Below are 25,040 nucleotides of genomic sequence, written 5' to 3' on the forward strand. Positions count from 1 at the left end.
CATTTCCTTCCGCTTGCCTCAATCAGTCCCTGAGAAAAGACAACTAGCCAGACTTGTAGCTCCTGGGCTGGAAACAGGTAGGTTTTCTGCACTGGCCATATAATCAAAAGATGTTTTTATTTTCTAGCCATACACACAACATACATACAAATTCTCTGTAGCCCTTAGGGCCAATCATTCACAATCATTCCTCAGGAGGGTACCCAGGCTAGCTCCTTTACCCTCATACAACTTGGCCCTCTTCACTCTGTAGCCAGCACACTCCCATGGCCCCAGGCCCCAGTGTCACTTCACAATATCCACGAGCAATGAGGAATATTGCATTCATTGCCCAGCCATGCAGCACAGAACTGAGCCCACAGTGGGGAGGAGGACAATGGTCTCCCCCTCCCTGGACAGGGCCCATTCGGCAGGAAGACGCCTGGAGAGGTCAGTGACTCGGGAGAGATCATCAGGCATGAGGCTGAAACCTCAGCTGCCTGGGCTCCCCAGGAGGAACCTGTGGGGTATGAGAACAGGGGATGGGGTTGATATATTAGCATGGAAAAGTAACTCCTGCCCAGAATCCCACTCCCTAGACACTCACCATGCCCCCCTGGCAGTCACTGCTTCTCTGCGGACCAGCCTTTTCTTGTCATCCAGTGGCTTGGCCAAGGCCCGGATCACTTGCATTTTGTAGGGCAGGAGCTATGGAAGGACAGATGCCTGTCACCTGAGGCTTAGCCTCTTAGGAACAGATTTGGATAAAGAAGGAATTTTCTATTTTTTCACTTGGTGGGGTTGCAGAATGGATTTTCTAGGAAGGTGAGGTAAATCCTATTTTTTAAGGGGTCCCTGAACTGCCCAGAGAGATTTTTATCTTTTTTTAACTATCTTGCTGAATATGGGGTGAGTTCCTTTTTCCAAAATTGTCAGTGACTTTTATGTTGACTGCTGGTCATCCCCTTTGAAATGGGTATCATAGGTCCTTACCACAGGAGTTGGCAGCCTGGTGAGTGCATGTATGCACTGTAATGCAGCAATCCGAACAGCCTGGAACAAACACAAAGAGATATGTGGAATGATAAAGCAGGAAGAGAGTTCTCAGCTAGAAAAACTATCAGGAACATACTCACCATAGAAGGGCTACAACTGAGGTTTAAGAACTTGGTGACAAGGGTGTCGATGTGAAGACTCATGACTTGTGGGGCATCTAGTAGAAGAGGCTGAAGGCAGCTGAGGGTGGAGAGCTGTACCACACAGTCTGTGCAGGATAAAGCCTCAAGCAACAGGGAAAGTAACTAAGAGATAACAGATCAGAAGGGACCCAGCCAGCTGTTATAGAACTACCTCGGTACCCTTTTTTTGCCCTCTACTTTATTAAGGCTAGAGAACTCACCGTCGGTAACTCTGGCAGGAGCACGGGTTTCGGCAGGCTATTGAGTACATGAGACAAACCCTTCAAGTAGTTTGGCTTCACGTCTACAAGAAAAGGAAGAGAACATGGGAGTTGTTGGGAACTAAGGGGAGGCCTGACCCTAATCCCTAATTAGGCACAAACTTCAAGATGACCAGGGAATCACCCAGAACCAAAACAGCAAGGCAGGGCAAGGGTCCAGATGCAACAGTACCTGGCTAGCAAGAGGAAAGACTCACTCTGAGGAGCAGCGTGGAAACCCTGGACCAGGGCGGGCACACTGTCCGTGAAGAAGCGCTGGCGGAACATGATGCGTATTTCAGCGTGGCCAGCTCGGTGCAGCACATCTGGGCAATCGGCCATCAGAAGGGAGAAGCCATCAGCTGCAGCGGGGCCCAATTCTGCGTCACTCAAAAGGCCCATTAGCTAGAGAAACCAAAGCATCTGAGTCAAAGACTCACAAAGAAAGATGGTAATAGAATTTGGGGCTTTATCCCCTTGAAACTTACCCTCTCTGTGAGGCGGGAGCTGAGAGGGTGGTATCTGAGTACTAAAGCCTTTGTCACCTGTCAATCAGAGAGACTCAGGGTGATTAATGACAACCCATGGACCCAGCTGCGGCCTTGCAGAGAGCCCTACTTCAGAGTATGTGTCAGTCCCAAGTAAATGGCCTTGCTCTCCACCCCAAGTCACCCTCTTCCCTTACCCAGAGGAGCAGTGTGAAAGCCTGACTCCGACAGGGCCCCGGGCTCAGGCCAGCCTCTACTTTTTCCATAGCTTTCTGTAGGAATTCATCTAGCTGCTGCCCTAGAAAGGAGGGGAAAATGCTGAAGTGTGTGGCCATTTAGTTTCTTATCTCCTTCCCCCAACCCAAACAAGCAGGAGGATTTTTTTATGTAAACCCCCTCCAATCCTGCTGCCCAGGACTGGAGCACTGAGACCCCAGGAAGGCCCAGGGGAGTCCTGACTGGATCACTTTTTTTTTAAAAAAGCTTTTTATTTACCAAACATACGTATGGGATATTCTTCAACACTGACCCTTGCAAAACCTTCTGTTCCAAATTTTCCCCTCCTGCCCATCCTCTTCTCTAGATGGCAAGTAGTCCAATATATGTTAAATATGTTCATGTTAAATCCAATTTATGTATATATATTTATACGTTTCTTGTTGCACAAGAAAAATTGGATCAAAAAGAATAAAAAGAAAAAGAAAAATCGGATCAAGAAGGAAAAAAAAAAACTGGGAAAGAAAACAAAATGCAGGCAAACAACAGAAAGAGTGCGAATGCTATGTTGTAGTCCGCACTCAGTTCCTACAGTTCTCTCTCTGGGTGTAGATGGCTCTCTTCATCACAGAACAATTGGAACTAGTTTGGTCTGGATTATTATTATTATTTTTTTTTTTTAACATGAAATCACCTTTAATTATAAACTTGGCAAATCACCTTTGTTGAAAAAGAAATAAAATTGAGGACAAATACAAAATTCAGCAAAATTTATGAAATCTGAACTATTTCAGACAATGTGGCTATTTAGTCTTTCTGTTAGGTGTTGATCCTTAAACAAAAAGTCAAAAACTTAATTGAATGGTCAGTAATGTTCTCAGTTATTAGCAGCTCTAGGCTGGTTAAGTTACAACTTAGTATGGGAACGCTTTATTTTCCTCTTTCTGTGATTTTCTCAATAGAGATATTCATTTCAATTTTAAAATAACTTTTTATTGACAGAACCCCATGCCAGGGTAATTTTTTACATTATCCCTTGCACTCTCTTCTGTTCCGATTTTTCCCCTCCCTCCCTCCACGCCCTCCCCAAGATGGCAAGCAGTCCTATACTTGTTAAATAGGTTACATTATATCCTAGACACAATATATGTGTGCAGAACCGAACAGTTCTCTTGTTGCACAGGGAGAATTGGATTCAGAAGGTAAAAGTAACCCAGGAAGAAAAACAAAAATGCAAACGGTTTATATTCATTTCCCAGTGTTCTTTCTTTGGGTGTAGCTTCTGTCCATCCTTGATCAATTGAAACTGAGTTAGATCTCTTTGTCGAAGAAACTGGATTACTTCTTAATCTGGAGTCCACAAAGGGTCTGTGGACAGGTTTTTTACAAGGTTGGGGTGAGCAGTATGTGTACTCAGACTATGTGACCTTGGATAGAGGAAAATTACACCTTATTTCAATTTACTTGGGGTTTTTTTGGTGATTTTTTTTTTTTTTTTGCATTTAAAAATATTCTGAGGCAGAGTGCAAATGTTCTACCACTCTGTCCATGGTTTTAAAAAAGAAAAGCTAAAGAATCCTCTTACAGAGACAACTGGAATAGACTTTTAAAGAGACAGAACCAATGACCACTTCAGGGAGGTTCCTTCTCCTTGCCCCTGTGACCCCAGCCTGGCCCCCAGTACCTGCTGGGTGTTTATTGAGTAGCCCCGCAAAACACTTGGCAGCAGCAGTGCAGGAGAAGAGCCTGTCATGGTGGCAGCTCAGAGTTAGCAGCTCTTGCATAAGCCTGTCCAGTTGAGGTATCTCCACCTGCAGAGAATCCAGATCATGGCATAGGCCCAGGAGGCAAGACTTAGCAAGGAACAGCAGCGTGGGCTGGCAGTGCTTTTGAAGGTCAGGGAACAGGAGGAGTCTGGAGCAGCTTTAACTATAGCAACATTTCAACCCTAGGGTCACTCTGAGCTCCACTTCCCCGGGTGAGGGCTAAGGCCCCCAAGATCCCAAACACTTACATTCTTGGGCAGAGAGCAAACAAAGGCCATAAGAAGTGCAACCAGCCGCTTCTGTTCTGAGGAGCTATTCTGGAAGAGGAAGAGAAAGGCATCATCCTCACACTGCAAAGCACCATGTGTTCCCAATGTTGAATTCCCTTCACCCTTCCTAGATCAGCTCAGCCCAAGTCCTGTTCCCCATCCTAGTAGTCTTATTACCTGGAACGGGAGGAACTTGCTGGGGAAGCTGTTTTCAGAGAGAAAGGATACGTCACCATCCAAGAACAAAGGCACAACAAGGGCCACACTTTGAGCAGCTAGCCTGGGGACAGAAGGGATGGCTCACTGGCATTGCCTTTATCCTGTCAGGAAATCCTGGAGATTTCCCCTGAAACACCTCCCCAGGTGATTGGCCTGTAGATTCAGGTCTGGACGGAAGGCAAGGCAAAAAGGCAATGTTTTCTCCCCTGGTGACATGTAATAGCTGAAGCCCATTCCGTAGGGAAAACTACTTCTCAAACTCACTCAGGACTTAGGTGGGTGCTGGCTGTGCTGATGACAGAGACCATGGCAGCCAAGACCTCCTCCTCCAATAGCAGCTTCCCAGGACTGGGGAGGTCTTTCTCTGCAAGAGCAACACTGTGTTAGAAATCACCACAGGCCTCAAGAAGCAACACCTGCAGAAGTGGCTGTCAGCTAAGACACCAGCTACACACTGACCAACTTCCTCCCTCTTCCACTCTCACCCAGGACTAAGATCCTAGCAGCCGGAAGGAAAAGACTAAATTAAGCTCAATTATTAAACCAGTTTCTGTCTAGTTTCTATGCAGCCTTTGAAGTAGACAAAGAAAAAATGGCCATGATTACGAACATGTCTCCAGGCTTAGGAAGGAGCCTCTAGGATGATCTGGTCTCATCTCAGTTTACAAATTACTAGCTTAGTAAAGGGGGTTAATGGTCACAAGCCACAAGTTATTGAACTCACTGGGGCAAACTAGAAATGGGGCCAGGTCCTCAGCAGACCATAGAGCAGTGTTATCTCTATGGCCTATTGTAGAAGCATTCATTTTATCATTTAATATTTCCCAATTACATTAATCTGTCTTGTGTCCTCCCTGGGAGTGTTTCCAGCAGTACCTTATTCCTCTAAACAAACAGAAACATGAAGAAAAACAACTGCTAAGTTTGAAAGGAAAACTCAGTGCAGCCTTTTGCATGCTGATGGCATTAGTCACGTCTGGAGTTTAGAGTGAACCAAAAGAAAACTGCTAAGTCTAGGATCCCAAGATGCTAGCTAACTTGGTCCAGCTCTGGGTGCTTCAGGACAAAGCACCTGAGCCCTTTGGCTGGGGGAAGTTGGGCTAGATGACCTTGCAGGTCCCTTCTAGCTTGACATCTGGATGCTGCTATGGAAATAGGATGCAGAGCCCTAGGCTACATGACTGGATGTCCCTGGGAGGGGGAGAGGGAGACAATGCCAGGCCAAATTACAGGCCAATGAAGGAGAAAAAGTCCCACAGAGAAGCAAAAAGGATTTACCTGGCATGGATGCCTGAACAGCCAAGGCAAGTAGGCAAGGGACAGCTGTCTGATGGAAGTACCAGCAACTCTCAGGCTCCTGCTGGCACTGCCCCGCCACCAGGTGGAGACTTCGGCATACTGCAATAACCTCACTGGAGTCGGCATTTTTCCCTGTGAAAAAAGGAGAAAGCAAATTCTTTGCTAAGATTTTTTTGAAAGTCACCTCCTGTAATAGGGAAGACCACAAACATTTTCAATTTATGAATCATTTATATGTTCTTACTCCTCTAAAAATAACTTAAAACAGGGCTTCTTAAACTTTTCCTACTTGCAACTGCTTTTCACCTGAGCAATTTGTATGTGACCCAGGTATACAGATATATAAAACGGGCATACAAACCACACATTGTGTTAGTTTCACAACACATTCAGTTACACGACCCCATATGGAGTTGCAACTCATAGGTTAACCAGCTTTGGTTTAAAGGGTTTCTTTTTTTTCTCATCCAGCCATCATTACTGACCTGGATATTCCCTAGAGTATGTATAGCAGACAGAAACTGAGCACCAGGCCAAGGCTCACAAGAGATGGTGATGGTGAAGCTGACATGGCGTTTACCATCCCTCCCCCCCGCAACTGCCTCCACGGCTCCTTCTGTTACCTCTGTGCACGTGACGGAGGTACTGCAACAACAGGGGAAGGGTCTCCCTGACAATGCTGGCATGTGTAGACACAGCCGACAGGGCCTGTAGGCAGCGCAAGCGTCTGGCTTGGTATGAAGGTCCCTCCCCGCTGGCCAACTCTGTGTCCCCTGGAAACAGCAACACATGAGACAAAGTTTCATTGCCTGAATGGACACCTGGGACATGGTGCAGGGCAGGGACAGGAGGAGAAAGATAGGACTCTCTCCTATTGATCCCCAAGACTCCCCCACTCTCCTCATGTCTTCCTGCCCTGGCACGGGGCGTGGGGACCACACACCTGTATGGAGCTCCTCTGCTAGCCGGGGCACCAGGTGGCTAATGAAGACTGTGGGATAGAGGGTGGCCAGCGTCCCTGATGCTTCCATAGCTGCCAAACTGCCAGGGGCACAGAAGGAGGAATATCAGCTGAGACTTGGCAATAAGGGGCAACCCCTCTCCTGCCAGGCCAGCAAGAGGGCACCTTGTCCCCTCTGGGAATGATCACTGGGTAGGAACTAGGAGCCAGATAATGATATAAGGGGCTGGCAAAGACCCATGCCATGCTCAATCCCTTCCTGGCACAAATCACAACCTCCAAACCAGAGTCTGTTCACCTGCAAACCCAAGGGTCTGCTCTGCCTCCTTTACAGGCTGTCAACTTCAATGGAGGGAACCCATATGTGGACAGTATAAACTGTCTGCTGGGACTGGACTAGATAGTCTCTGACTTAAAGCTCAGAAATCCAGTACCTACAAGTTGGGGAAGATTTCTGTAGCCAGAGGCCAACCTTTGACTTTTGACTTCAAGGATAAAGAGCCAGCGAGAAGCACGAAAAGTGCTGGGTGAGAACTCTCTGAGGCACAGCAGTGGGAGCACTTCCTACCAAGCCTGGCCCTGGGGCCCACCTCTTACCAACTCTGGGACTCCTCCTCCAGGAAGCTCAGCCTGTAAAGATGATCAATTGCCAGTTCCAGGTCCTGGGTAGACAGCAGCCCTGCAATCAGAAGGGGACACCCCTCTTTTACTCCTTCAAAAGAAACTTAACAAAAATCTGGAGTTAACTAGAGCTACATCTGGGACTGATGGAAGCCTGCTCTTTGCGGGAGCCTCTGGGGGAAGAAGACATAACCCCCTACAGTCTTTCCTCACTCTCTTGAGATGTACCTGGCTGGGCACCCAAGACTGTGAGGGCACGGATGGCAACTAGCTGGAGTTGTGTACTGGGGTCTGCCAGGGCCAAGGAGACCAGTGAACACAGCGGGGTCTTGAAGGTACTCAGGAGTATTTCATCTGTGGAGAGAAAACCAAAGACTAAGTTAGAGTTTGGCAGAAAAAACCAACTGAGACAAAGTTACTGGGCTTGGATGGCACAATTTTAGTTATAACACATCATTACTAATGACTGTGGGGACAAATGACTGGGAATCCAGGAAACTCAATGGAATTTCCCCCCACAGTTAGCCCCCTGCCTAATACACAGGGCAAGGAGTGAGCTCACCTTTGTCCTCATTTCCCCACTTTTGCTGTAGTTTTAAGAAACCCAGAAGCATCTCTAGTATTGTCCGTCTCTGGCTGCTCTACAAAATAAGAAAGGAAACTGAAGTCAAAAGGACCCAAATGGTCTTTAAAACTAGCTGCTGTGCAGAGATTGGGAGAACCAAGGGTCCCTAGCCTCCATCTCCCCACGAGGGTTCCCATCTCTTTCCCTTACCTGGCTGTGCCGATTGAACTGTTCCAGAAGCAAGGGTATCACAGTGCTGGTGACGCGGTCACAGGCCCGAGCGGATGCCCCTGCGGCCGCCTGTAACAGCTTGGCACTAGGCCACACCAGCTTCATGTCAGGTTCACAAAGGTGGTGCCTGCAATCTGCAGAGACAGCACATCCCAGGGGGCTAGAGGGGCTGTCCCTGCTCCCCCCCCCCCCTCCAGCCCTTAGCACTGCAGAATGACATCGGCTTCAATGGGCATGAGCTGACAGTTTTTCCCATGGCAGTTTCCAGCCACCAGTATGGAAAGGCCTCGGGCTCACTGCCCCTGTTGTAGCAGATCTCACGTTTAAGGTCCCCTACAAACCCAAGCCCAGTTACCCTCCAGGATGCTGCCGAGAAAGGAGTCTAGGAGGTCCTCTGCATCAGCCTCCAGCACAGATCTAGACAAACACGCAGACAGGGAGTGCAGGGCTGCCAGGCCTTCAGCCTCCACCCGCTCACTGGATGTTTGGAAGACCTGTAAGGGAAGGGATCTCCCAGATGCTAAGAGCACTCTGAACCCCCTACAACCATCCAACCTGTTTTCTTCTGGAAGGACTTGGGAACCTTTGAGCAACACAAAGGGAAACTCACTCCAAATGAACTCCACTGAGGAATCTCCACCAAATACCTCTTTCAAGTCAATTTAGCATACGTGTCCTGGTACTGAAGTATGTGCAAATGCTCCCTAGGTCCTGGGCCTAATGAGGTCATCTCCCTCATCTTCCAGATAAGAAAGGTGAAGGAATGTGCCCATGGTCACACAGTTTGTGGGAGAGCCAGGCTGGAACTCGGGTCCCTAACTCCAAATTCAATAATACTTTTGCTGTCCAATCCAATGGTCTAATGGGTGCAAAAGTCTGGAAAAGATCTGGAGCTGTGGTTGCTTGGAAAGCCCAGCTCTGCTTACTCAGCCTGGCCCTGAAAGTGTCTGGGAAGTATTAGTCTGGAGCCACAGTTCCCTTCAGACCCAGAATTTTCCTGTGGATCTCCCTCTGATCCAAGGCCTGGCCCACGGCCCCTAGCCCTCATCACACACCCATCATTGGTTGCTGTGACTCTGTGCCTAGCAGAGACCTCCCCTCCCCTTCTCTGAAGAACAGTCACCTCTCTACGGATGGAGGTCCACAGACTGGGCAAGTAGTCTTTCAGCTCCTTCTGCCCATACACAGCACAGCAGGCATTCTGCAGGGAACAGGCACGTGAGATAAGCCATGTGTAACACTCAGTTCTGAGCCCTTAACAAGAAAATTTAGAATCTTTTACCCTTTAAATTAAGATCCCACCTACTAGAGGGCCTAAAACATGGAGAAGCAGCCCAGGACCCATCACCTTTCCCTTCATCCCTTACCATGCCTGGTATCAGCTTAGATCTGTGCCTTAGCACCCCAATAAGTAAGGCACAAAAAAAAGACAATCCCTCCTAAAGCCCCCTGAAATGCTGCCCTACCTTCTCAGGTCCCCATATCTTCACTGAAGACAGAGTGCTGTCCCCCATCCTTTCATACCCTCCCTCCTGACCTCCAAAAGGCAGAAAGATGCCCGTAGTTGTATTCCCTCACCAGCGTCTGCAAGGAGTCCAGTTTGGCACTGAGCATCTCAGAGTCTACCTTTTCGAGCAGCAGCGGCAGCAGGAACTGTGGGAGAAGGATCAGGAGTCCCAGGTGACACACAGTACTACAGACACATGTCCTATGATGCCCAGAGGCTCCATTCGTACAGGGTTGTACAAGGTCCTCGTTTACCATCCTACCGTGTCATAGCACTATTCCCAGATAACAGTCTGATTTCTATCACCTGGGACAACAATGGGCCACAGGATGCCCAGGGAAATTCCCACAGAGAGTTTGTTTTTTGAAAATTCCAGAAGAGATGTCCTTTTGACAGGTCTCAGGCACTTGTGGAATGTCGGTAGCCTCCTTAGAAAGGATGAGGACCTCCCCTTCCCCTGTGCTCTACAAGTCAGGTCTTACTCTTCCAAATAATTTGTAATCATTTAATGAGCCAATCAGAGCCAAATATGAGGTGACTTAGCTAGCTCCCATAAGGTCCTATCTTGGGCTCAACTCACCTCAGCAAATCGAGGTGTGGAAGCCAGAACTGCCCGGAGACTCAGGATGAGATCTTCTCTTTGGATACCATGGGGGTCATTAGGTGGCTAGAGAAATTAGAAAGGTGTTAAGTTTGTATGACTCCTCCTCTCAGCCAAACTCTCAATTGCCTACCATGGTATCTCCAGGACTTTTAGCTCCCACCTTATCTAGACTATTGGGACTTATTATTATTTTTTTAAAGAATAAATTTTCAGGGGCAACTCAATGGCATAGTAGATAAAGCACTAGCCCTGAAGTTCAAATCTGGTCTCAGACACTTAACACTTCCTAGCTGTGTGACCCAGGGCAAGTTATTTAACCCCAACTGCCTCAGCAAAAAAAAAAAAAAAAAAAAAAAAAAAAAAAAAAAAAAAAAAAAAAAAAAAACAAACAAAAAACAAAACCATAACATCTACATTATATATCAGCCATACTAATATTGTTTTAGATATATGTTTACATATGGGTAAAGTGTGTGTGTGTATAGGCATATGAGTATATGTATGTAAATATGTATGTATGTAGCTCTATATATGTTTGTGCTTAACTATAACCTGCTTGGGGAATGTAGAGGAGAGGGTAAAAGAGGAAAAAAAAGAACAAAGAAAAAAAAAAGAACTCATGAATTCATGAACATAATTTCTTCTACTATTAAATATCCTTTCTTGAAAAGAAGTATATTGTTATATATTTTGAATCCTCCCTGATGTTCTTCTGGGCACATGACCATGTTTGTTTGTTTTTAAACTTCCCTTTTTTTTCTTTGTTGTTTCCCCCCCTTATTTAATGAAATAGGATTTTTAAAAAGGGGGATGGAGAGAATGAACTTTCAAAATAAGAGTTCTAAATGCTGTTATTGGTAGCAAAAAACACTTCCCCTCCAACACGTAGGGTCCAGGAGACCAAAGCACCCCTCAATACCTACTTGCATCCCAACCATTCCACACTCACTTTACCTCCCACTAGTTCTCCCTCTATGGTACTAAGCACAATGTTAAGCACAGGAAATTTTTAATAAACACTTATTGAATCAAAATTTCTTTCACTATGAAATGTTCCCACATACTCACTGGAGTAAAATCAACAGGAAAGTAACAGGATGTCACCTCAAATAGTTCTTCTACAAAAGGTCCTAAGAAGACGAATGCAAAAAATTAATCTGGTTTACAATCTTCTTCATTCTTTGGTCTTAAACTGCCGTAACAATTGAAGACCTTACCTAAGCTATAATCCTTTGAAATGAGGTCATAGACAATTCGGAAGGCTACCAGAAGATTTCGAGGATCTTTCTCCCCATCCATTACCTGGATGAAGCCAAAGGTAAAATCAGCTCCCAGGCCCTTCAGTTCTGTGGAAGAAATGAACAAAGCCAACATTGTTGCCTATGAAACAGGACGGCCGGCTTTCTCCTGTTGTATATCCATTTTTGTTATCTTTATCTCCCAGAGTGCGTCTTTTATTTTTCTATCTCAAAGTAAAATACCCAGTGCTAAACAAGTGGACTTTTGAAGATGTAAAAACAAATAAACCCTCCTTTCTACTTGTTGCAAAGTGGCTCCCAGAGACCCTCTCAGTCCCCCAAGAGAGCCCAATCTTCCCTGCCTTGACTCTGACTTCCATACTGCCTATTTGCGCATATTCCATCCTCTGGTTTAGCCTGATGAGAGTGGGCAGGGTTAGGGAAACTGTGGCAGTGAGCAAAGGAGAATGTGAGACACGGTGGCTGCCTCCCTGCCTTTCCAGGCAGTGCAGCCTCTCACCTTCTTCTCGGGTGCGCATGAAATTGGTAATGATGCTGTAGACTGTGTGTCGATCCATCTGTGTCAGAGACTGGGGGTGGGGAGGTGGGCAAGTGAATGGCGAACAGGAAAGTGAGTTAGTGGTCAGTCAGCACAGCCCTCCTCCACCCCCAGGGCTTCCAGGCAGTGGCCAGACCAGTCCCTCATCATTCTCAGTGAAGGGAGCTCGCTAAGAGCTCCAGCAACAGAACAGCCGTACCCCCCTCCACTCTGCCCCAGCCTGCTCTTTAGGCACAGCATCAACAGGCTAAGAATAGTCCACTAGACAGAACACCTGGGCACACATATGCTTGCACATAAGCATGGAACACCCACGTCCACTGACTCTAGAACTAAAAACTAAGTTTAAAAATAGCCACCATTTACAGTATTTAACAGTTTGCAAAGCATTTTACAGTGTACTATCATCATCATCACCCTCATTTTTACAGATGAAGAAACTGAGACTGGCCAATAACTTGCCCAGAGGCTGGATCTGACTTGGGTTTTCCAAGGCCAGGTACTCTCTGTCACTGTGCCAGCAGGCTGGGCCACAAGAAGCTGCTAGGAGCTTTTGGCCATTGGATCTCTTGGCTTATCTTAGCTCCTTGTAGGCCCCTTGTAGGTGACAGGGGAGAGAAGAGCAGCCAGTGCTTGGCACTCACCTGTACATGCACTTCCTGAAAGATGGCTTTGAGCACAGATACAGCCAGGCCTGGAGGGAGCACATCACTCATACTCTAGAGGGAGAAGGGAGCACATACTTGTTCTCCTCAGATCCCCTCAAGCCCTGGACTAAGTCTCATTAGCAAAGGAAAGGGGAATCAGCCTCCCATGGGCCTTGCCCTCAGACAGCCTCTCTGGTCCAAACTCCCCAGGTCTCTCTTTCTAGGGTTGTATCCTGAGGAGTCTTCCTGCTCTCCTGAGGGGCACTCACCAGTGCTCGCAGACCTTGCAGCACAGATGGGATCACCAGGTGATGGTCCTTGAGCTGATTCTCATAGAAGAGGGTCAGGTGTACCACTGTACAAAGCAGAGCCAGCATCAATGGGCACCTGCTCTCGGGGCACAGGCTCCCTTACCCCCCTTTCTGCAGGACAGTCACTAATGTATTATTCTGCACCAAGAAACATTTTCCCTCCTACTGCCCCATTATTGTGACTTCCTCAGGAGGACAGCCAGAGTCAATTTCCTTATCCCCTATTTGGAGTTGAAACTCAAAAGGTTCTTTCTTGGAGAGCAAAAAAGTGGAGATTATTTTTCCTTCTATGGATCTCAAAGCACTCAGACACTTCTTTCTTCCTATCCCAGAGATAATAAAGGCAAAACAGTATTCTTCCTGTTTCACAGAAAAAGCACTTGAAACATGGAAGTGACTGGTAATGTGATAATGGTAATATCTGGAAAGAGACTTAGAAATCATTTTCCACTCCTCTCACTGTACAGAGGGAGCCCTGGAGTCCTGGGACTGCGATTCATCAGGGAACCCTCCTACCCCAAGGTTGCAGTCACAAAAAGCAGCCACAACTGGACTCTGTATGTCAGCATCTCAAGTCAGATACGCGGCCAAGTGTACTCCAGACAGATGAATGGAGACTGAAGGTCACAATTATGCCCTCCTGGGATAACCTGGCTCCCCCAGCTCCTCTGAGGATGGCCCTGCCTGAACACTCCAGGAAGAAGCCCACATTCATGAGAGCAATACCTTCCTTTTCTAGGAGCAAGGGATGACACTGAAGGAGCACCTGGGACAGAAGCTGGATCCCTCGACCTCGAGTCCGGGGTTCTGGATTCTCCAGGCAAGACCTGGAGAGAAGAAGGGAGAAGAGAGTCTGGCCATTCCCCAGAACACTAGTCTGCCTGAGCCCTTGAAGGCATTTTGTGGAGGGCAAGGAGCTAGAACCTAGCCACACACAGGGGAAGATGGGATCAGAGGAGGGCTTTCCAGGGTGAAGAGGGGCTCCCGGCACCAAGACAAAACAAGATTTCTAGAGGGATCTGGCACCTTTGTAGGGGCAAATGGGATGCTGATACAATGAATTTTCCTAGACACACTTGGCTTGGCACTAATGTACCCAGAAGGATTTTGCAAATTTTAAGTTTCTAAATAAATGTTAAAATGCTGTAATAATTTATATATACAAAATATAATTCATTACTATTATTCTCCACCTACTTAGCCCTTTTCATGGGTTATCAGAGATGTACAACATAATATTAATTTCCCATTCTGGGGAACTGATGGAAACCTGACCAGCTGCCAAATTCTTAAATATTTCTTGGAGACTCCTTTTCTCTTAGTAGCTTCTGCCAGGACACAGAAACAACCCACAGAGTTTGAGGAATGAATGGCAACTGACTTATAGAACAAAAATTGAGTCATGTGAGAAAGGCAATAAAAGTAAAACCAATAAAAGCTAAGGTCCCAGTGAAAAGTAATTATCTTCAGGGCTTGGTTGCATGATGAAATGGTCAGAATAAAGATTTAAGCTAGCACTAGAATTAGAGGATAATAAAATGATCCCCTGACATAATTCCATGGAAACTGTCTGGAAGAAGACAGCAAATTGGAAGGTATTTATGCAAAAGCAACAGCAGGCACACCTGGAGAAGCCGAAGGCTTATGTATCTTTCCTCTCTCCCTTGCATCCATTTCAGTTGTAATAATAAACATCTGAATCAAACTGTCAGTAAATATGGTCCATGAAGTCTGATGCATAGAGGACTTATTACTAAACATTACTTAGAGACTCTTTCTCCAGAAAAAAAAGCTGTATATATGGATTTGTCTGTTTGCTTCGTTTACTTCCTCCAACTTTATCTTTAGTTTCAGGCCCAGGAATGGGATAAAAGATGGCCATTGAGGCCTATAGACAAGAGCCCCACACCTATGACCAGTACTACTAGGACCCAGGGGGTGGAAGCCACCTAGAAATAAAGTCTGTACTTGATAATAAATTGCCGTGTTCCTGCTACCTGCACCCTCCAGTGGTCCATAGCTTACAGGGTCTGACAAAACACAGCCTTTATTTCTTCTTGATGACATAGGCCTGTTAAAGAGAGGCTGTCCTATATGTGGGGTTGGTATGAAGGAGAGGTATGCAGAGAGAGCTGAATTAGAACAAGTATTCCAGGACAGATGGGGAAAAAACAACATTCAATCTTAAAGCAAGAAAGAACAATTTTAAAACAAGAAATCTGGGAAAATAAGTTGATGAGAAGATAAGCATCTCGGAACAGGTCTTACTTACCCAAGGGCTTCCACCACTTGTAATACAGTACAACGACCAGATTTCACATCTAGAGGGAGGGAAAAAAAAAGAAATGTGGGGGAAAAAAAATCTGCCACTCTGCTCAATGGTTCTACTCAAAAGTATAATGAATCAATCAATAACCATTTATTAAGCACCAGGCACTGTGCTAGGCATTGTGGGTACAAATACAAAAAAATGAAACTTGACAATTCTGAAGGAGTTCATAGGAGATATTATGTACATATCTTGTCATACAGAAAATCAATACAAAATAAATAGAAAGTTTGGGGAGGGAGGATATTAAAAGTTGGAGGTATGAGAAAAGACTTCATGTAGATGATGTCGGAGTTGATTTTTTCTGTAGTGTTAATTTTTGTTTAATTGTTCATAGACCAGCAAATATGAGCATTTCTATATACAAAGAATGGAAAAAGAGGTCAGCATATGAAGCAGAACATTCACTCTCCACAGCATACATTAAGGAGCACTTGAAAATGTGAAATGAGCAGAACCAGGAGATCATTATACACAGCAACAAGATTTTACGATGATCAATTCTGATGGACGTGGCTCTCTTCAACAATGAAATGATTCAAACCAGTTCCAATTGTTCAGTGATGAAGAGAGCCACTTACATCCAGAAAGAGAGGTCTGTGGGAACTGAGTATAGATCACAACATAGCATTCTCACTCTTTTTGTTGTTGCTTGCTTGCATTTTATTTTGCTTCCCTCTCTCTACCTCTCTCTCTCTTTTTTTTTACTGGTTTGATTTGATTTTTCTTGTGAGGCATGATAACTGTATAAATATGTATACATATATTAGATTTAACATATAATTCTACCATGTTTAACATGTATTGGAATACTTGCTATCTAGGGGAGAGCGTGGAGGAAGGGAGAGGGAAATTGGAACACAAGGTTTTGCAAGGGCTAATGTTGAAGAATTGTCTATGCATGTTTTGAAAAATAAAAAGCTTTAATAAAGAAAAAAATTATGCCTTTTTTGTTTTTTGATTATTCCAGCTCTTGGGATAAGAACTCACTATATGACAAAAACTGCTAGGAAAACTGAAAAATAGGACACAAATAGGACCAACATCACATATTAAGATAAAGGTCAAAGTGGGTGCACAATTTAGACATAAAGGTTGACATCATAAGCAAATTAGAAGAGCAAGGTAAGTCTACTTGTCAGTTCTTTGAGGAAGAGAAGAATTCATACCCAAACAAGAGATAGAGAACTTTATACAATATAAAATCATTTTGATTATATTATTAAAATTAAAAGCTTTTGTAAAAACAAAATCAATACAATCAAAATTAGAAGGAAAGCAGAAAGCTGGGAAATAATCTTTACAGCAAGTATCTGTGGTAAAGGCCCCATTTCTCAGATATATAGAGGACTGAATCAATGAAATATATGTATTTTTGGCTGTAGCTTGTTCCTTTAATAGGTAGAGAATCTGAAGGAGGAAGGTAGGGAGGAATGCCTTCTAAGCATGAGTCCTGGCCAGTGCTAAGCTAGGAAATAGGAGCTAGAGCACAGGAGGATAAGAGCAGCAAGACTCACAGACTTAATAACAGTATATTAGAGCTCTGAAAGTCAAGGAAACTTTCCTTTTATCCTAGAGGTAAACATGGGAAGGTAGAGACTAGAGGCAGGAGGACACCAACCAGGCTAGAACCAAAGGGTGGAGTGGGCTCTGTGAGCCAAGAGATGGGGGCAAATGTGAAAGATACTGCAAACAAAGAAAGAGAAAGAGCTAGCATTTTCTAGGATAGATGGAACAAGCAAGCTTGAGGAGCTAAGATGGTGCTGAAACTGGAGACTGGAAGGATGAGGCTGCCCTCAAAAGACATGAGGAAATTCCAAAGTGGGAGAGATTCTGGAGAAAACAGGATGAGTTTGGTTTTGAGTATTGAACCAGAGATGTTTATAGGACATCCAGTTTGAACATCTGATAAGCAGTGATCCATAACTGGAAAAGGACTAGAGCTAATACATGTACATGTAGGAGTCATCTGCACGGGGATGAAGGACAGTTAAGTCTACGGAAGCCGAAGAGATTGCCAGTGAGGGAGGGAGGGAAGGAGAGAAAAAGAGAGAGGGGAAAGAGAAATAGAGAGAGGGGAAGAGAAAGGGGAGGAGGAGAGGGAGAAAAAGGAGGGGGGAGGAGGGAAGAGGGCCCACCCACTTAGAGGAAGTGATGAACCAGCAAAACACTGGGATGGTAGATCATGCTTTGTGCTAAAGAAAATTACAGAGACAATGAGGAAGGAGAAGTATAATATTGGATTATTCTGACCTTACGACCATTATACATGAGATAGCTAACATTCCTCCTTCAAAATATGCCTACCATTTCCCCTAACACCTAAATTGGAATAAAGTGAATCCTCTAATTGTCTGGTTTCATCTCTGCAAGAAACTTTTTTTTCCTCTGGGTAATTTAACCATTTTATTAATAAGGCCAGAATGACCAATGGCCATTTCACATAGACCAAAGTCAGTCAAGGCAATAGGCTCAGAGTTTACATATATCTTTCAAAACCTCAGGTGGTTAATGGGGTTGAGAGTGACCCTGGCTCAGAGAAATTATCTCCATTCAGACTACCCCCACCTAGGGCTATCTAGACAAAAGCATTTGTTACTACCCAAGCTTTAAGTAGAACACAATAGGCTTCTCTACTCTAGATTAAATTCCTAGCAGAGGTTGGATCAGGTCAGACCAAGAAGAAGAAGAATCAATGCAATCTCATTATTAATAATGTCCTTCAAGAAAAAGGAACTTTTTAAAAACAAGCAACTTTAAAAAAGGGTGAGAATCTCCCCAAGATATTGGTTACTAATAATCATTTCTCATGTTTCCTCATTTGATTCTTGAGAGGTATGACCTCCTCAATGAATCATTGATAAGACAAATACTTTATCAAAGGTTTCTAACTATGAAACTTATAAAGGGAGACAATGTGAGAAGAAAAAGTAAAAGACTGACAAAATCAAAGTAGCAATCCTCTTGGTTAAGTAGATCTTACAGATAAAAGACAGAGGGGGAAAAAGTAATTAGCAAATCCTTGGTCTGTCTACAAACATTTAATAAAGACTTTTGGTTTGGGTGTGATCTAACAGTTGTTCTCCAGCTCAGATCACCTGTAGAAATTCTCTGCCAAAAAATTTCCTACAAAATTCATTTTAACACAATTTTAAATTTACTTTGTCAATAAACCAGGTCAGATAATGAAAATCAGCTTAAACTTTATGTCTATCACTAGAAAATCAAATATGAAACCTTTTATACCAGGGAATTTACAATTTTAGGTTGGCCAGTGTTTATGTTTATATATATATATGTGAAACTTAGGTACAAAGAGAAAATCAGAATGCAAATTTTATACTTGGTATTATTTATTCCCCCATTAGGAGTATGAGATTCTACTAAAGAGTTAATAACACAACACTTTTCATAAGAAGATTTTCATACAGAAATGAATTCATTTAAAAGCTGCCAGATTAACTTCAATTGCAACAAAAGGTTATGGGATAGGACTTGAGTAGTCAATTTTAAAATCATGCATACTAAGTAAATTATTTAAAATAACATTTTCAACTCCTAGCCATGTTCAAATGAATAATGCTTAGTAAAAGTGCATTTCTTACAAAATAGATCACAAGCCATTCTACTAAGATAACTAACTTTATTGATATTCCTTCCCCCAAGAGACATTACTGCAGCACTTCTCAAGAAGGCAGCTTCATTTAGGAACTCAGCATAATACAAGGCTCTCACATTGTAAAGGGGAAAACAACTACAGTGAGAAGTATAAAAGATCATTTTCACAAAGGTATGTATATTGCATATAAAGAGAGAGAATGAGGATGGATAAAGAAAAGGACCAAAATTGAGCTTATCCCAGTTCCAGAGATCTTTCTGGATTCCAAATCCATCTTTTCTATAGGCATTCAAGTCAATGTTTAAGCAGCATAATCAAGCAAGGTGAGAAAAGTTTATAGAGACAGATGGTAGACAGAAAGTTTCCAAAGAATAAGGAGCAGTTTTCCTTGGATAGAGCCTTGTAAACAGGACTCTGTCTGGCCTCCATTAGAATTCAGTTTCTGAGCTAAGATGTGACTTGTTCTGGCTGAAGAATGGGGCGGTTCAATGAGGCAGTAGAAAGAGATTCCCTAGTTGGGATTCACAACTTGTGATTGGCACCAATTCAGCCATCAGGAACTCACATTCCTTCTTATGCCAGGATATAGAGGAGCCAGCTGCTGCCCCTGCTAACCAAAAAGAAAAAGTGAGCAGGATGCAAAGTGGGGGAAGGGTAAGTTAACACAAGGGAGCACTGGCATAGCTAACGGGTTGACAAACTAATGAAGTCATAAGCAAAGCATACACTCCTCTCCTTAGCTACAAGTGGGGAGAATTGTTTATTTCTGGAATTTACTTCCTAAAAGAAATTGGAGCTACAAGGTAACCGGAGCTAGTTTGTTCCAGATCTCATTCAATAGAAGAGCCCAGGAAACCATTAAGGCCCTTCCTTTTAACAGCCATTCACAGGAAAGGGACAAATACTTATTGGTAGAGATGGCCATCACTGATCTGATTCTGATTCATCCAAAGCTCTGCCCTGCTCCTGTAGACCTAAGGTCACAAGGCCTAGCTTCTGATGGCTGCTTCTCTGATTAGACAACTCTGTGACTGCTGGTGAGTCACCTAAAATCCCTCTGCCTCAGTTTCCTGCTAAATCAATCAATGAATGAATATAAAACCACAAATACCCTTTGATCCAGCAATACCACTACTAGATATGTAACCCAAAGAGATGGAAAAAAAAGAGGGGGTGTGGGAAAAGGTCCTACTTGTCCAAAGTATTTATAGCAGCTCTTTTTGTGGTGGCAACAAATAGGAAATTGAGGAGAAACCCATCGACTGGAAAAAGACTGAACAAGTTGTAGCATATGATTTTGATGAAATTCTATTGTGCCATAAGTGATGAGAATGATGACTTCAGAAAAACCAGGAAAGATTTATGTGAACTGAAGTGAAATGAGCAGAACCAGGAGATTATATACAATAAAACACAATGATTAATTGTGAATGACTTAACTCTTCTCAGCAATGCAATGATACCAGATAATTCCAAAGAATACTCGATGAAAAATGCTATCCACATTCAGAGACTGGATGGAGTCTAAATACAGATCAAAGGACATTATTTTTCAATTTTTGGTGGGGTTTTTTGAGGCTCTATGTTGATTTTCATAACATGACTAATATGGAAATGTTTGGCATGATTGCACATATATAATACATATCAGATTGCTTTCTGTCTCTGGGAAGCTGGAGAGAAAATTTGGAATCCCCCCTCCCCCCCCCAAAAAAAAACCTAAAAAATTTTTGCATGCAATTGGAAATATATATATATATATATTAAAAAAGAGCAAATACTGATAGCACCTGCCTCAAAAGGGTACTATAAAAATCAAATGATATAATGGATATAAAATATTTTACAAACCTTAAAGCACTGCATACTATTTTTATTATCTTTTGGAAAATCCTCATCTAATTCCCAAAAATCCTGCTCAATGGGATTCAAGTGCATCTGTGATTCTATGAATAAAAACTATTCTGTGGCATTTCTTAATGTGCTATCACCACTGAATATGGCCTATTTGTATTCAGAATATGATATTTGCAAGATCTTCCTGAATCCCAGTGTATACTTCCTATTACTAAGATTTACCTGATTCATATACACACCCTTAAAGGAACATAAGCTCAATGAGTGCAGAGCTTGTTCATTTCGTTTATATTTGTATCCAAGGCCTCAGTACAACACAAGGTGTATAATAAATGCTTGTAAATTGATTGTTTGACCAGCTATGATACTCTCAAATACAATTAAAGCAATATTACAAATAAGAAATAAGTTGTATAAACTCAGGAGAAAAGAAAACAGGAAAAAAGTAGCATATGTAAGAATAAAAGCCGTGTATAAATCAAGTTGGAAAATATTTTAAAATATACTAAATATTTAAAAATCCTAATATTCCAAGGGAAAATGATTAAACTTCCAATAACAGTCCAATTCTATAGATTCGAAAAGAAACAGAAGTCAGGAAAGCCAAGAATCCCGGGTTTAGAGCCAACCTTGACATTCAACTTGTGACTGGAACTGTCACTATCACTCTCAAGGCTTTAGCTTTCCCTATCTATATATAAATATCCTCCTCTATAAATACCTATAAGTTTTTGTTAATGAAACATTTGGGCTCTTAGACTGAAAAGATACTGCTGAAAGACAAAGTCTGCTATGAGTGGACAGAGGCCTACTGGCCTTCCAAGCTTAGTGGAATTTGGCTAGCACACAGCTGGCACCTGGAGTTAGGAAGGAAGCTATGAATTGTTACCTCCTGGGATGCACGAGCCATGTACAATTGTCTCTTTAAATATAGGGCATTCCTGCCTACTAGTATCTCCTAAATTAACCATACTTTTCGAGCTGGGCACAACAATCCTGAGTGGGGCACCGAGATGGTGGATCAAAGTGTTTATATGAGCACAAATATAGAATGCATAACCAGATTCCAGTCTGAACTGAACTGCAATCTCTCTAGAGCTCAAAAGCAGGCCACTCTGATTTGGTCCCACCCATGCTCCCAGACTGCTTTTCCCGATTAGGGAACTACAAACATCTCTGAGACTTAAGGCAAAACTATTTTTTTATTACTGGCTAATTCAATTCCTCCTCCTTCCTCCCCATTTCAGGAATACTATGTTCCTTCAGAGAAGAGGATGAATACCATGCTAATAGTTTTCTTAATGAAGACTAAAATGATAGCAAACCAAAAGTTATCAGGGGAAAAAAAAGCATACATCAAAGAGCTCCCAAATTAAGCTTTTATCTCCAAGCTTCACTATAGTTCCACTTTCCAATTTGTTCACATCTTATAATTCACTGTACAAAGGTAAAACCTATCTCTCCTCCAGTCAGTCAGTAAATAAGCATTTTATTAAATTTTTTTCTTTGTGCCAAGTAATGTGCTTAGTGCTAGGGATCCCCCTCACATCCATCCTATAAGTTTTTGCCCTCAAAAAGTTTACTTTCCAATGGGGCACAGACAACATGTAAATAACCAGGTACTTAAAAGACATATTCAGAGTAAATGAAAGGTAATTTCAGTGAAAATGGCACTAGAAGCAGAGTTTATCACTAGGCCACAAAGTCAATAAATTTGCTTATTGGTAGCTTTTCAGTTAAATGCAGTTAAGGCCTCCTCGGTCACAATCCATGACTTAACAGAATTTTATCTTAAATTACTCACCCCCTCCAAAACCAACACTAGATTTGGGTCAAACTAATGTCCTCACTCTCTGGCCTTTAAGCTTTTGTTGTTCATTCATTAATTTGAAGAAATCCTCTGCTCAAACCTCCCCCCAAGATTTAGTTTCTGAAACAAGGAGATAAGCTCCCAGGGCACTGGAACAGTGAAAACTTTGGTATTTGTATCTCCCAACATTTAGACTTAGCATAGTGCTAGTAAGCTTTTATCAAAAGCTTTTTAATTCATTCATCTTGGACTACTTAAATCCCTCTCACATTACCAGGTGGGGCTCAAGACAACCAATAAACATTTATCAAGCACCTACCACGTGTCAGGCAGAGTGTAGGAGCTAAGCTGTAAGTCATTTCGCTAAATTGATTTTCCTCTTCTAGTTTTGCAGCATCTATCTTATTGTCAGAACCTCACAACAATCATTACGTTCAGTCATTTTGATGGTTTCTGCATCTGACTCTACATGATGCCATTTGGGGTTTTCTTCTTGAGTTCATTTTACAAATGAGGAAACTGAGGTAAATAGGGTTAAGTGACTTACCTGGCACAGAGATCCTAAGTGTCCAAAGACAGATTTAAACTCCAAGAGATGAGTCTTCCTGACTTTGTGAAGAAGTATATTCACTATGAAACCTAGTAGCCCTGATAATTCTTATACTCTTGTATTGCTATCTAACTGGTTTATTTATAATGTCCCCAAAATGATTAAGCTCATGCACTTGACCCCATCTCATAATTTGTATAATCTGGGCAGATATCTACAGATTATGATAAAAGCTTACATGTATATAGCACTCCCAAATTTCTGAGCCTAACCTCATTAGAGCACTGGGAAGCATTATTCCCATTTTACATAAATGGGAACTGAAACTCAGAGGGGTTAGATAAGTATCATGAGGTCACAGAAAAGTGACAAGTATTGTATACCTAAACCCAGAACCAGTCAATAAGTGCAAATCACTTTCCACAAATCAAACCTGCCTAAGAGGTAGTTCCTAAGGCACTATCAAAGACAAGGGTCACCCAGGGTTAATTTTATGAAAGGAACTTTGCAGAGAACAAAGCTGTTGTTTATCCTTCATTCTAGAAGAGGATGCCATGACGTGCAAGGGACTGGATTTAAGTGAGGGAGGGCTGTGCAAAGTCACCTGCCTCACTTTCCCCTCCAGAGCCAGCTGGGTTTAGAGATCAGGACTGGAAAAAGCCCTGGATGCAGTGGGAGACCTCAGCTTGAAGCCCTACAGTCTTCAACAGGTTTCAGTTTGACTGAGGCACCCAAAACAGTGTAAATGTGATGGGATCTAGGGCTATTGACAGTAATAATGGGGTTAGTTTGATAGAGTTTAGTAATTAAAAGGGTTTTACCCAAATGTGAAAACTAGGCACTGCTATTCAAGTGATATTTTCAGCAAACCAAATTTGCATTTCATTAATTTTATTATCTAGTCCCTATTCGAACTGCTTTTCAAAAATTTATCTTCATGTCTATGACACACTCCAACACCTAATTTTAACACTCACAAACCAGAGGGGTCAGAAATAAGGCAATAGCAATGCTCTTTTGGGGTCTCCCCTTTCCAAACGAAAGGTTAAGATCTGGATCACAGCTAAGGAGTGACTCGCAGGGTCTCAGCTAACTTTCCAAATCAATAACGAGCATTCTTTAAATATCTACAACAAGCCAGCAGGTCCCAAAGTGAGAGTCCCTTCAACCAAGGAACCTACCTTGTATTGGAATGATATCGGAAAATTGGGCGATTGGATTTTTAAGACATTGAGTGATTCACCACAGACTGGTGATAACGTCAAACTCCAAAGGCAAAGGGACAGGGATCCCCTACTCAGCAGAGGATCGGGGGCCTTATAAGCAAGTCTGTCTAACTCTCCAGTAAGGGAGCCCAGTTCCAGGCTCGAATTCAAGTACCAGAACGAAAACGTGCGTGGACGAGATAAGACAAAGTTCCGCAGGGGCGGAACCAGCCCCAAGAAAGAAAGGGTACCGGAGGGCTGCGTGCGGAAAGCGTTGAGTAGGGCACTGGAAGGAGCTCTGAAACGACCCCCCACCAGCCTCGCCTCCTACGACCTTTCCTCTCCATCCCTCCCCAGGCCGAAGCCTGCTTTCGGAGCCCACGTGGCTTCTTGCTGAGGCTCGCCCACGCCGCGTCGTACGCCGCTCTCCTGGGCCTAGTCCTCATTCTTCCCCTCCTCCCCTGACCTGCTCCGTCGCGGCCCCTTTTCCTCTCCGGACCGCTCGACCCTCGTCGGCTTCCGTCCCCAGGCCCACCCCAACTGTCGCCTCCATCCCCTCCCCGCTGCCGCCAGAAGCGGCGGCGGCCGCTCCCTTTCCGCAGCTTGCAGCGCAGATGTACCTGCCGCCACCTCTGCCGCCGGGCCATCCTGGTGCCCAGCCACAAAGTCCTGGACGAGACCTCCCAGGGCGCCCGCCGGGGCCAGCGCCTCGTCCGCGGCCGCGGCCATGATCGGAAATTGGGAGGGGGAAA

General features: G+C 43.6%; 1 protein-coding gene across 2 annotated transcripts; it reads right to left on the reverse strand.

The window, feature by feature from the left end:
• Positions 1 to 98: 98 nt before the first annotated feature.
• On the reverse strand, positions 99 to 25,026 carry MMS19 (MMS19 homolog, cytosolic iron-sulfur assembly component). Of its 2 annotated transcripts, XM_051981780.1 has the most exons (31): positions 24,909 to 25,026; positions 15,191 to 15,239; positions 13,645 to 13,745; positions 12,877 to 12,962; positions 12,605 to 12,679; positions 11,922 to 11,991; positions 11,381 to 11,509; positions 11,232 to 11,293; positions 10,140 to 10,226; positions 9,631 to 9,705; positions 9,176 to 9,253; positions 8,408 to 8,546; positions 8,032 to 8,186; positions 7,819 to 7,897; positions 7,485 to 7,610; positions 7,233 to 7,314; positions 6,618 to 6,715; positions 6,298 to 6,447; positions 5,654 to 5,806; positions 4,640 to 4,739; positions 4,334 to 4,436; positions 4,136 to 4,204; positions 3,806 to 3,932; positions 2,103 to 2,203; positions 1,906 to 1,962; positions 1,636 to 1,822; positions 1,379 to 1,461; positions 1,116 to 1,280; positions 973 to 1,032; positions 587 to 687; positions 99 to 499 (listed from the first exon to the last, which is right to left on the reverse strand). In XM_051981780.1, the coding sequence occupies exons 1-31, from the start codon at positions 25,015 to 25,017 to the stop codon at positions 472 to 474; spliced, it is 3,084 nt and encodes a 1,027-aa protein (XP_051837740.1). In that variant the 5' UTR covers positions 25,018 to 25,026; the 3' UTR covers positions 99 to 471. The 2 variants fall into 2 exon arrangements, with proteins under 2 accessions (XP_051837740.1, XP_051837741.1); XM_051981781.1 differs by lacking the exons at positions 11,922 to 11,991; positions 12,877 to 12,962; positions 13,645 to 13,745; positions 15,191 to 15,239; positions 24,909 to 25,026 and having other exon boundaries at positions 12,605 to 12,645.
• Between the last annotated feature and the right edge of the window lie 14 nt (positions 25,027 to 25,040).

This window comes from Antechinus flavipes, chromosome 2 (assembly GCF_016432865.1).
Source record: "Antechinus flavipes isolate AdamAnt ecotype Samford, QLD, Australia chromosome 2, AdamAnt_v2, whole genome shotgun sequence".
In the NCBI taxonomy this organism is placed as follows: Eukaryota; Metazoa; Chordata; class Mammalia; order Dasyuromorphia; family Dasyuridae; genus Antechinus; species Antechinus flavipes.